Source organism: Pelophylax lessonae (assembly GCF_965119305.1).
Source record: "Pelophylax lessonae genome assembly, chromosome: 8".
NCBI classification, from domain to species: domain Eukaryota; kingdom Metazoa; phylum Chordata; class Amphibia; order Anura; family Ranidae; genus Pelophylax; species Pelophylax lessonae.
Window position 1 is genome coordinate 7,668,681 of NC_138775.1, and position 13,191 is coordinate 7,681,871.

General features: G+C 43.5%; 1 protein-coding gene across 1 annotated transcript; it reads right to left on the minus strand.

Annotated features, from left to right (window-relative positions):
• Positions 1–362: 362 nt before the first annotated feature.
• Positions 363–12,232, minus strand: LOC309561121 (uncharacterized protein). Its single transcript, XM_082264864.1, has 2 exons — positions 11,733–12,232; positions 363–661 (listed from the first exon to the last, which is right to left on the minus strand). The coding sequence occupies exons 1-2, from the start codon at positions 12,147–12,149 to the stop codon at positions 371–373; spliced, it is 708 nt and encodes a 235-aa protein (XP_082120990.1). The 5' UTR covers positions 12,150–12,232; the 3' UTR covers positions 363–370.
• Positions 12,233–13,191: the final 959 nt, after the last annotated feature.

Consider the following 13,191-nt stretch of genomic DNA (forward strand, 5'->3'; position numbering starts at 1 on the left):
GGTGGTACTAGGAGGTGGGTAAGAGGTAGAACTAAGGAACGGTGCTCGGAGGTGGGTAGGGGGCAGAGTCAAGGGGTGACTCAGAAGGGAGGAGTTCCTGCACCTATTCTCTGAGAAAAAAAGCCCTGGTTACATAGTAGGTGAGGTTGAATAAAGACTATAGTCCATCCAGTTCAACCTGTGTAGGTGTGTGTGGCCGTAATCATTCCACATACCCCTGAATGTTCTGATCCTTGAGATGTCCTGATAGCAGGTCCACTTTCATTGGATCATGTGCAAGTTAAAATGTGTTTAAGGCTATGCTTTCTACATTTTTTTCGTGTTTTTGGTCCCCCTCTGGCTTTTCATTTCAATTTTTTTTGTTGCCATTCTAATGGTTGGCAGCAGGTGGTGGGTTCAGCTTAGCGACAATCACATCTTCCTTGTCCAGCATGTACCGCGGCAGTCTCCGGTCCATGTACTCTCCGTTATGCTCCAGAGCGCACAGAAACTTTTGCTTCTCTTCAGCTTTTTCTTTCTGTGTTTGATCTGCTAGTATAATATTCTCCACCTCTGACAGCATTTCGTACACACGCCGACTGTTCTCCAAACACACACAGGTACACTGCGATGTGTAAAAAAGGAGGATGACAAAAAGGGTAATACCCAACATTCCAGTGGTCTGCAGATGAGATAAAAAAAAAGATAGAAAGGGTTAAAGGTCTGCTCTGTATATGGACCAAATATTCTGTACAGTACTGGGTCATATGGCTGCATAGCTTTAGAAACATTTTTCATTGCCCGCAACTGTGTTACATAGTTAGTGAGGTTGAAAAAGGACATCAGTCCATCCAGGTCAACCTATGATGTGTGTGTGTTTGCTGTTAACCGTACATTGTATACCCCTGTATGTTGTACATTGTATTCCCCTGTATGTTGTACATTGTATACCCCTGTATGTTGTACATTGTATTCCCCTGTATGTTGTACATTCTATACCCCTGTATGTTGTACATTGTATACCCCTGTATGTTGTACATTGTATACCCCTGTATGTTGTACATTCTATACCCCTGAATGTTGTACATTGTATACCCCTGTATGTTGTACATTGTATACCCCTGTATGTTGTACATTGTATACCCCTGTATGTTGTACATTGTATACCCCTGTATGTTGTACATTGTATACCCCCTGTATGTTGTACATTGTATACCCCTGTATGTTGTACATTGTATACCCCCTGTATGTTGTACATTGTATACCCCTGTATGTTGTACATTGTATACCCCCTGTATGTTGTACATTGTATACCCCCTGTATGTTGTACATTGTATACCCCCTGTATGTTGTACATTGTATACCCCTGTATGTTGTACATTGTATACCTCTGTATGTTGTACATTGTATACCTCTGTATGTTGTACATTGTATACCCCTGTATGTTGTACATTGTATACCCCCTGTATGTTGTACATTGTATACCCCTGTATGTTGTACATTGTATACCCCTGTATGTTGTACATTGTATACCCCTGTATGTTGTACATTGTATACCCCCTGTATGTTGTACATTGTATACCCCCTGTATGTTGTACATTGTATACCCCTGTATGTTGTACATTGTATACCCCTGTATGTTGTACATTGTATACCCCCTGTATGTTGTACATTGTATACCCCTGTATGTTGTACATTGTATACCCCTGTATGTTGTACATTGTATACCCCCTGTATGTTGTACATTGTATACCCCCTGTATGTTGTACATTGTATACCCCTGTATGTTGTACATTGAATACCCCCTGTATGTTGTACATTGTATACCCCCTGTATGTTGTACATTGTATACCCCTGTATGTTGTACATTGTATACCCCCTGTATGTTGTACATTGTATACCCCTGTATGTTGTACATTGTATACCCCTGTATGTTGTACATTGTATACCCCTGTATGTTGTACATTGAATACCCCTGTATGTTGTACATTGTATACCCCTGTATGTTGTACATTGTATACCCCCTGTATGTTGTACATTGTATACCCCTGTATGTTGTACATTGTATACCCCTGTATGTTGTACATTGTATACCCCTGTATGTTGTACATTGAATACCCCTGTATGTTGTACATTGTATACCCCCTGTATGTTGTACATTGTATACCCCTGTATGTTGTACATTGTATACCCCTGTATGTTGTACATTGTATACCGCTGTATGTTGTACATTGTATACCCCTGTATGTTGTGGTCTTTAAGGTGCCCATCTAATAGTTTTTTGAAACTATCGATGCTCCCTGCTGATACCACTGCTTGTGGAAGAGAATTCCACATCCTTACTGCTCTGACAGTGAAGAACCCCCTACGTACTTTAAGGTTAAACCACCTTTCCTCTAGTTTTAGTAAGTGGCCACGTGTCTTATTGTATTCCCTTTCTCTGAATAGTTTGTTCCTTATGCTAGGGTCACCAGTACAGTATTTGTACATTGATATCATATTCCCCCTCAATCGTCTTTTCTCCAGAGAGAATAAGTTCAGTGCTTGTAGTCTTTCCTCATAGCTGAGGTCCTCCATTCCCCTAATTATTTTTGTTGCCCTTCTCTGGACTCTTTCCAGTTCCAGCACATCCTTCCTCAGGACCGGTGCCCAGAACTGGACAGCATACTTCACAGTACAGTGTTACTGCTCCGCCTCCCGTCTTCTCTTTGGACAAATAGTAAACAGCAGTGCACTGACAGTGCCCACCGCTAGCTGTCTGTCCCCCATGATCCCACCACACTTCCTCTACTATTGGCTTACGTTGTCATTGGCTGAAATAACAAAGGATTTGAGGACTTGTTTTAGGTCCTTTTTCTCCAAACAGTAAATTCCAGCATTAGAATAAGGAAAAGCTTAAGACTTGGAGCACCACTGGTGGCTGGAGAGGAAATTCTTCCCCTTGATGCCAGGAGACAGGGTGGCAATATTTCACTGCATGCATCACATACACATAGAATGGATTGGGATGGATGCCGCTCTCCCAGCCAGCCCATGTGCGATGAAGGTAAGGAATGGCCTCAGCCTATGCTTCTCCACAAACCCTGCCCAGTGCTGCATTTCGCCCTGCCCATTGAGGGTTTAGACTAGAGATCTACCAATTTTCTGCAACGCCAATATGTCAAGGGCCGATCTGCACTTTCCCCGATATATCGGAATCGGCCGATATTTCGGGAAAGTGCTTGTACCGGAGTGATGCTTGCAGCTAGAGGCATCACCCCGGTACCGGCGTCCATAGCTGACGGTCGGCTGTCTTTTAACCACTTTACGTCTGCCTGCAGTAATATTACTGCGGCAGAGGGGCTCGTTATCGTCTGACGACGTAGTACTACGTCGTCAGACACTCCCCCTTCTCAGCAGTGCGCACGCGCCGCCGGAGGCTCGCTCCTGCTGTTTTCAGTCACAGCGGGAGTCGGGCCAGGGGAGGAGCAGCGGCGATCGCCGCCGCTCTTCCCCGATCGTCGGGGATCTAGTGTGGAGATCCGCCTGCTTGTGTAAACACAAGCGGGCGGATCTCCTAAGTGACAGACAGGGTCAGATTGCAGGGTTCAGCATAGCTGAACCCTGGATCTGTCCTTGTGTCACTCAGTCACCTCCCCCCACACACGTCAGTAAGCACCAGGCATACATTAACCCCTCCCTCTCCAATAAAATTAACCCCTTCCCTGCCAGTGTCATTTTTACAGTAACAGTGCATATATATATAGCACTGATTACTGCAGTAATGTCACTGGTACCCCCAAAAGTGTCAAAAATGTCAGTCAAGGGTCCGATCTGTCCGCCGCAATGTCGCAGTCCCACAAAAAAAATCGCAGATCGCCGCCATTACGCGTTAAAAAAAAAAACACCAAAAATTACATAAATCTTTCCCTTAGATAGTAAAAGCTATAACTTTTGCGCAAACCAATCAAAATACGCTTATTGTGATTTTTTTTACCAAACATAGGTAGCAGAAAACAAATTGGCCAAAAATTTAAAAAAAAATTGGTTTTTACATCTTTTTTGGGGGGAATTTATATAAAAAATGTTAAAAATATTGTTATTTTTTCAAAATAAACGCTCTTTTTTTGTTTATAGCGCAAAAAGTAAAAATCGCACAGGTGATCAAATACCACCAAAAGAAAGCTCTGTTTGTGGGAAAAAAAAGGACGTAAATTTCGTTTGGGTACGGCGTTGCACGACCGCGCAATTGTCAGTTAAAGTCACACATCACCGAATCGCAAAAAGTGGCCCAGACGTAAGACAGCAAAATGCTCCGGTGGTAAAGTGGTTAATGACTACCAATATGGCTGAGAAGCCGCTCGGCTGTCATTGCAAGGAGTGTGAGTGGACGCCCCCCCCCCCCCCCGCCACTTTCCGCTGCTCGCCTGGTTCTCCCGTCCCGGAGACCCGGGCAACCATCCTGCACGGCCGCTGAAGAGAAGACCCGATCAAAGCCTCATTTGGCTGTGAGCGGGTCTCCATGTAAAAAAACCCGAAGTGATGTCATCAATTAAAAAAAATTACAGCATTCAAAACAGCCAAACTTGGCGTTTTGAATGCTTTAAAGTGCAGAGGAGGGGTTTGGGGTCTTTTAGACCCCCAGATCCCTCCACAAGAATACCTGAAAAAAAAAAATAGGCCAATATCAGCTGATACCAATATGCGATGACCAATATATCAGTATCGGCAATAAAAAAAACAATATCAGTCGATCACTAGTTTAGACTTACCCCTCGGTGTTTGGGACAAAATGCGTTAGGGGGCATAGTTTGTGGAGATGCCTAGGCTGAGGCTTCTCCTTACCTTCATCTTACATGGGTTGGCCGGAAGAGGGGCATATATCCAATGCCAGAATAAGGAAAGCTAGTCTTTGGCACATAGTATTAAGGAACAAGAAGGACATAACCCATAAGTGGGCATAGTCAGGGCTTTTTTTCAGCGGGAACGCGGGGGAACGCAGTCCCGGCACCTCCTGCACTGAATGTATGTAATTGCAAGGACTGCAACATTGTCTATTGATGCTGGTGAGGATCTATTCCTGCAGGAGGGTTTATTGCTGCTGGGGAGGTCTAGTGTGGCTGCTGGGGGATATATTGTCTCTGGAAGAGATCTCATTTTGCAGGGGGGGGGTCTATTGTTAATGGGGTGGTTCTTATGTTGCTGAGAGGTCAGTTGTTGATGGGAGGAATCTACTCTTTATGGAGCAGTCTATTGTAGCTGGCTGCTGGAGGGTCTATTAATGCTGTCTGCTGGGAGATCTGTTGTTGCTTCTGGGGACCCATTGTCGCTGGCTGGACTTATTGCTGCTGGGGGGGGGTCTATTATTGTTGGCTGCAGGGGATCTATTTTACTGCTTTTTGTTATCAATAAAAAAATCCATACAAATTGCTTAGTACCACAAATGTTACTTGGTTCTGTATTTTCTAAAAAGGATGATACTGGGAGGTGAGTAGTGGGTGGAACCAAGGAATGGTTCACGGAGGTAGGTAGGGGCGGAGACAAGGGGAAAGTCCAAAAAAGGGAGTTCCTGCACCTAATCTCTGAGAAAAAAAGCCCTGGGCATAGATATGAATATTAAGGATAATTATCAAAGTCTTACCTGTGTAATTAGGAAATATGCATGGTAAATTAAATAACAGAGTAATATGGCTGAAAAACCTGTGCAATTTTATTATGACTAGTTGTAATATTACTAGATTATAGATGTGTAAATACGGTCTGAAAAAAAGGGACAAGATCTGCAAATTGCGTAACCACACGTAAAAAAGTGAGTGCTGATGACACTATATACAATAGCAGCTGGCACACAAAGGTTAATATATAACCCTCAGAAAGACATGAAAACAAAAAGCGCTACAAAGTATTTAAATAATAACAATATAAGTCCAAATCAGTGCTGTAACAAAATATTGGTATAATATAAACAATAGCTACATGTCAAATTAAAATGAGACTAGTCCATCTGTTGAGAATCCAGTCACAAATTACAAGTCCTTAAAAAAACGGGACATTCAATCACAATTGTGAATATAGAAAAAAAAAAGGGGGGGGGCGGTCAGGGGCCTACACACTGGCGTCTTGGCCACCGTGTCCTCATCCTACATTAAATGTGTTTCTTCTTTTACAGTAGTGATATTTTTCCAAAGTAGTTGTGTCTCCTATGCTACAAGTCCTTAAAAAAATGGGACATCCAATCACAATTGTGAATATAGAAAAAAAAGGGGGGGGCGGTCAGGGGCCCGCACACTGGCGTCTTGGCCACCGTGTCCTCATGCAGTAGGAACAGCGGTCTTCATATATGATTTATTTTTTACAATAAATGCTACACTATCAGTGGTGTATTTTGGTTTTGCGCTGCCCTAGGCAAGACTACAATTGGGCGCCCCCCCCCCCCCTCCTATGTAAATTTGCCCATTCCTTTTTTAACCAATGTAACTCCCTCCAAAATTGAAGGACTAAAAGTCCCAGCATGAACCCCTGAGATCTCACAAGAGGGGGGCGGGTGAGAGGGGGTGGGAGAGAGAGAAGGGGGTGGGAGAGGGGGGTGGGTGAGGAAGAGAGGGAGGGGGATGGGTGAGGGAGGGAGAGAGGGGGGGATGAGAGAGAGGGGGTAAGGGAGAGAGAGGGGGAAGAGAGAGAGAGAGGGGGTGATCAAAGAGAGAGAGAGAGGGGATGAGAGAGAGGGGGGATGAGAGAGAGGGGGGATGAGAGAGTGAGAGAGAGAGAGAGAGGGGAGGTGAGAGAGAGAGGGGGGGTGAGAAAGGGGGATGAGAGAGAGAGAGGGGGAATGAGAGAGAAAGAGAGAGGGAGAGAGAGGAGGGGTGAGAGAGAGAGGGGGGGCAATGAGAGAGGGGGATGAGAGAGAGAGAGAGAGAGAGAGAGAGGGGAGGTGAGAGAGAGAGGGGGGGTGAGAGAGTGAGAGGGGGGATGAGAAAGGGGGGTGAGAGAGAGAGAGGGGGAATGAGAGAGAAAGAGAGAGGGAGAGAGAGAGGGAGAGAGAGGAGGGGTGAGAGAGAGAGGGGGGGCAATGAGAGAGGGGGATGAGAGAGAGAGAGAGAGAGAGAGGGGAGGTGAGAGAGAGAGGGGGGGTGAGAGAGTGAGAGGGGGGATGAGAAAGGGGGATGAGAGAGAGAGGGGGAATGAGAGAGAAAGAGAGAGGGAGAGAGAGAGGGAGAGAGAGGAGGGGTGAGAGAGAGGGGGTGAGAGAGGCGGCTCTAGCAACCAGTGGCCATGCAAAGTGCCATCCTAGGCCTGGGCCTTGTTGGCCTAGGCCAAAATACAGCACTGTACACTATACGAGCACCTTTATTGGCTCTGATTTGCGAGTGTTTCATACAGCCTGTTTTTGACTCTGGGGATGATCCAACTGGACCTGCCAGCTATCTTACTCATCCTGCATAGCTGTGGATGCGAGAGGGTTAAGGACACCAGGCTCTAACCGTGGGAACGATCCCAGATGCCGTTACTGCAGTACCTGTTGAACAGGATTCAAGGCATTTATACATCAGATGTTTGGTGAGTGCATTGGCATGGTGGAGGGGAGCAGTATTTGGATTGATTTCCTATAAGAAATGCACTGGTGGTGGTTTTTCGATATAACCAGAAGACCCCCCCCTTTTTCTTTTTGCTATATTCACAATTGTCATTTTTTTAAGGACTTGTAATTTGTGACTGGATTCTCAACAGATGGACTAGTCTCATTTTATTTGACACGTAGGTATTGTTTATTTTACACCAATATTTTGTTACAGTCCTGAGAATAATCTCCTTTTTTATACATGCCAGTATTCTGTTGGCTTTGCTTGCAGCGGCTTGGCATTGCATGCCACTGTCAAGCCTGTTGTCTACCAGTACCCCCAGGTCCTTTTCCATCTTAGACTCACCCAGAGGTTCCCCCCAGTGAGTAGCTTGCTTTCTGGTTTCTGGCACCCAAGTGCATTACTTTACATTTTTTAACATTAAACCTCAACCAATAGTGAGATTAGTAAATGTGTCCCCTATCCCGAAAAAGCAATATTTCAACCAAGATATGTGTCTGCTCTCCTATAATGGTAAGATTTTCCTACATTAAATGTGTTTCTTCTTTTACAGTAGTGATATTTTTCCAAAGTAGTCGTGTCTCTTATGCTACAAGTCCTTAAAAAAACTGAACATCCAGTCACAATTGTGAATATAGAAAAAAAAAGGGGGGGGGGCGGTCAGGGGCCTACACACTGGCGTCTTGGCCACCGTGTCCTCATGCAGTAGGAACAGCGGTCTTCATATGTGATTTATTTTTTACAATAAATGCTACACTATATGAGCACCTTTATTGGCTCCGATTTGCGAGTGTTTCATACAGCCTGTTTTTGACTCTGGGGATGATCCAACTGGACCAGCCAGCTATATTACTCATCCTGCATAGCAGTGGATACGAGAGGGTTAAGGACACCAGGCTCTAACCGTGGGAACGATGCCGTTACAACAGTACCTGTTGAACAGGATTCAAGGCGTATATACATCAGATGTTTGGTGAGTGCATTGGCACGGTGGAGGGGAGCAGAATTTGAGTCGATTTCCTATAAGAAGTGCACTGGTGGTTTTTCGATGTAACCAGAAGACCCCCTCCCCCACCCTAATTTTTGCTATATTCACAATTGTGATTGAACGTCACATTTTTTTTAAGGACTTTGTAATTTGTGACTGGATTCTCAACAGATGGATTGATGCCATATTACTCTGTTATTTAATTTTACCATGCATATTTCCTAATTAAGCCCCGTACACACGTACCGATTGTCGGCCGTAAATATTCGGCCGACGACCGATCGGCCGATTGTAGGCTTGTTAGCATGATGCTTCCGAAAGCCGACAGCGCATTTTCGGCCGAACAGAATCTGTCATGCAGGCATTAAAATTTTTGTTGGCCAACACCAGAACGGCCGATTGTTTGCCAGTCAGTACAGATTTCGGCTGACGGACAGCAGATTAGCAAGACTGAGCATGCTCAGAGAAGAAAAAAGACAAGGAAAGTTAACCATCACATGACATCACTTCTGCAGTCGGCTGTTGTTGGCCGACAAAATTCGTGTGCAGTCTTTTGCAGTTTTCAACCGACAGGACAGCACCGGACAAAAGATGGCCGATCGTTCGTCCGACGATCAGTACGTGTGTACGGGGCTTTAGTCGTGTCTCCTATGCTACTGTGGTGAGATCTCCCTACAGCAGATGTGTCTCTTTTGGCAGTAGTGACATTTCCCAACAGTAGATGTGTCATTTGGCCTTTAATGAAGAGTTTTCACCAACATAGATGCGTTTCCTCTCCTACAAAGGTTAAATTTTCGGTAGCTAGTCTCTTCTCATACAATGGTGAGAGTGAGAATTTCTCACAATAGTGGGTCCCCTATTCTACAATATTAAGGTCCCTCCCACAACAGACGTGTCTCCTCTCCAATGTTCTTGACCTTTCCCCACAAGTGGTGTTCCTCTTCTTCTGTATATTGAGATTTCCCCAAAGTAGATGTGTCCCCTGTCCTTAAGTTGTGAGATTTCTGCAAAGTAGATGTGTCAGCTCTCCTAAAATGTTGATATTTCCCCACAATTTGTATTTCTCTTCTTCTACAATAGTGACATTTCACCAAAGTGGATGTGTCCACTCTTCTTCAATGATGGGATTTCCCCAACGTAGGTAATGTCTTCACCCTGCCTAAAATGATGAGAGCTCCCTGTAGCAGTTAGTGTCTCTGCCCCCCCCCCCCCCCTACGAAGTCAGAATCAAACTGTAACTCCTTTACCACTTAACTCCACAAATACTTATTTATTCTGCATAATTGAGTTCCCATTCGCTAGGGTGACACCATATTTTAGCTTGACATTAACCATATCAAGGCCATCTCATCGGGAAGATTTTATCACTAAGGTGGTAAAACCAATGACACCCAAATATATCTCTCCACCCCTCAGCTCACTCCTTCAGTTTCCTCCCCCACGGTCCTCTTCCCCTGATTTCTCTGTCAACATCAACGGCACAACTATCAACCCGGCCACCCATGCCAAGGTCCTAGGTACAATCCTGAACTCTGAACTATCCTTTCAGCCACACATCCAGTCACTGTCCAGAGCTTGCCGACTCAACCTCCGCAACATCTCCAAGATACGTCCCTTCCTAACCAATGATGCCACAAACCTTCCAATCCACTCCCTGGTCATCTCTCGTCTTGATTACTGCAACTCCCTTCTCATTGGCTTACCTTTAAAAAGACTATCCCCCCCTCAGACCATCATGAACGCTGCTGCCAGGCTCATCCACCTTGCAAACCACTCTGTGTCTGCCACCACTCTTTGCCAATCCCTCCATTGGCTGCCACTCAACCAACGAATTCAATTCAAGTTACTAACCATAACTTACAAAGCCATCCATAACTTGGCGCCCAGCTACATCACTAACCTGGTCTCAAAATACCGACCAACTCGTTCTCTTCATTTCTCCCAGGACCTCCTGCTCTCTAGATCCCTTGTAACCACTTCCCATGCTCGCCTCCAGGACTTCTCCCGAGCTTCTCCCATCCTCTGGAATGCTCTACCCCCATCTGTCTGACTATCTCCAACTTTGTCTACTTTCAGACGATCCCTGAAAACACATCTCCTCAGAGAAACCTATCTGGCAGACTTGTATAAAGTACTCAAAATTTCTACTTGAGTAAAAGTACAAGTGCTCGATCAAAAAGTGACTTGAGTAGAAGTGGAAGTGCTCACAGGAAAAGTTACTTAAGTAGAAGTAATAAAGTATTCAACATTTTTTTTACTTAAGTATTGCAAGTAGTTTTTTCAAAAAATTTGCTACTTAAGTACTAAAAGTAAAAAGTACCAGTAGTTTTGAAAAAAAATTTCTACTCAAGTACTGAAAGTAGAAGTACAAGTACTGTGTTATGTAGTTATTAAAGAAAGAAGTCAAAAGTTTGAACATATTGAACAATATTGTTTTTTATTATTTCAAATGATTTATTCAAATGATTAACCTGTGTTTGTTAGTAGTTTCTTGATGCACTTTAAGCGCTGTAGCACCATTTATTTGTTTGTTTCATATTTTCTTTTTATTGGAAAGATTTGGTATAGCAGCTTTTATTATACACAGCCTTTATTTTCGTATGCGCTGATTTACAAATGACATTATACACATTTTTTTGAGCTTTATGCAACCTGCCATCTACTGTTCTGGCAGTGGTAATTTTTTTAAAAGTAACGAGTAACTATGCAGCACAAAAAAAAATACTTGAGTAGAAGTATCGAAATCATCGAAAAAATGTAGTGAAGTAAAAGTAGAAGTAGGAGAAAAAAATTATACTCTAGGAAAGTACAGATACCGCATTTCAGTACTTAAGTACAGTACTTAAGTAGTTCTACTTCGTTACTATACATCTCTGCTATCTGGCAACCACCTAACAACTGTACTCTTATTATCTCCATCAGCACATCCCCCACAGTTATTACCTCTTGTATCTCTTGACCGTCACTCTTTGATTGTAAGCTCTAACGAGCAGGGTCCTCTGATTCCTACTGTATTAAAGTGTATTGTATTTGTACTGTCCACCCTCAAGTTGTAAAGCGCGGCGTAAACTGTCGGCGCTATAAAAATACTATATAATAATAATAATACAACTCATGAAGTGATCCACAATATTTGGGCTTTAAACTTTCTTCATCGGGTTTTAAATATCTATTACATAATACGATGCATTGAATGAACCTCTTACCTGAAATATGAATAAGTAATAATCCTGGTCTATCTGATAGTGAGAGGCCGCAAAGACAAAGCAGGACAAGTACCGACCATCTGCCAGCGCAATCAGGAGCCAAATCAGGGGAGCTTTTCCAAGCTCAATGACGACGTAGATACAAGTCCAATTGCCAGACCAACATGGGCAGCATTCCTTCTTCTTGTTGAAACCAGGAAAATAGTATAATCCCAGGTAGGCGAAGGTGATGGCAGGACACAGGTAGAACGAGAGGCTGTAGAAGCATGCAAGGACTGGGCTGTAACTTTTTGTTGGACATTTAAAGTTGGTGTCTAAAACTCCTTGTATTCCAATAAGAGATAAGGTCAGTAAGGCCGTTGTCACAAATTTGGAACCGAAGTTGATATATGATCCGTACGTGTCTTTTAAGACCATTTTGCCACCAGACGTTAGCTCGGAAAGTACTGAATTGGAAGATACTGCTGGTGTATATTTAACAAGGGAGCACCGGGTCGCTCTTTAAGTCGGAGTACTGGAAATGAAGTCTTGCCAGAAGAGAAGTTTGGAGAAGTCCTTGTCTGAGTTGCAGAAGGTTCGGTCCCTCTATATAAAGGGAATCAAGTTGGATCCAAAGGCCATCCTTTTTCAGTGTTTGAGCATTGTGCCAATTAAGCTCATTTGCCTACTGGAAGAACTGGTTAGACCTGTCACCAGAATATGTAATGTACAATGGCATTACCATTTTTCCTGGAAACAGAACACTTTGGCACTGCGAGTAAGAACATAAATCATATTTGACATGGGTTCTGGTTGTAGGAGGAAGTGACACATAGACCATAGCCACTTTTTTTTGCAGAAATAGTGTCAATAGTGACATCAGGAATTCAGAAAGGGAACAGAGGGAACTGTCAGTGCTTGCAATCCGCTGTCAGTGTTGGGGTAGTTACTCAAAAAATGTAACTAGTTACTTCTGTAAATTGTAATGAGATTACTTTACTAGTTACTGCATTTGAAAAGTAACTTCACTACTTATTACTTTACTCTCCTCTTTCTTAATTGCCCGTGTAGAAGAAGATACATGACACTCTTTCTGCATAGAGTTTATTGTATAAACACAGGCTTTGGGAAACATGAGAACAAAACCTGAAAAAACAGAATAAAACATAAAGTGCAACAAAAAGTCATAAACTTCATCCCTCTCTATTCTTCCAAATAACAATTGTATCGCACGGCTTGGGTAACGCAGGAAAGCGCATTCCTATAGCCTAGTAAAGTAGTGTAGTTACCTCCTATAGCCTAGTAAAGTAGTGTAGTTACCTCCTATAGCCTAGTAAAGTAGTGTAGTTACCTCCTATAGCCTAGTAAAGTAGTGTAGTTACCTCCTATAGTCTAGTAAAGTAGTGTAGTTACCCCCTATAGTCTAGTAAAGTAGTGTAGTTACCTCCTATAGTCTAGTAAAGTAGTGTAGTTACCTCCT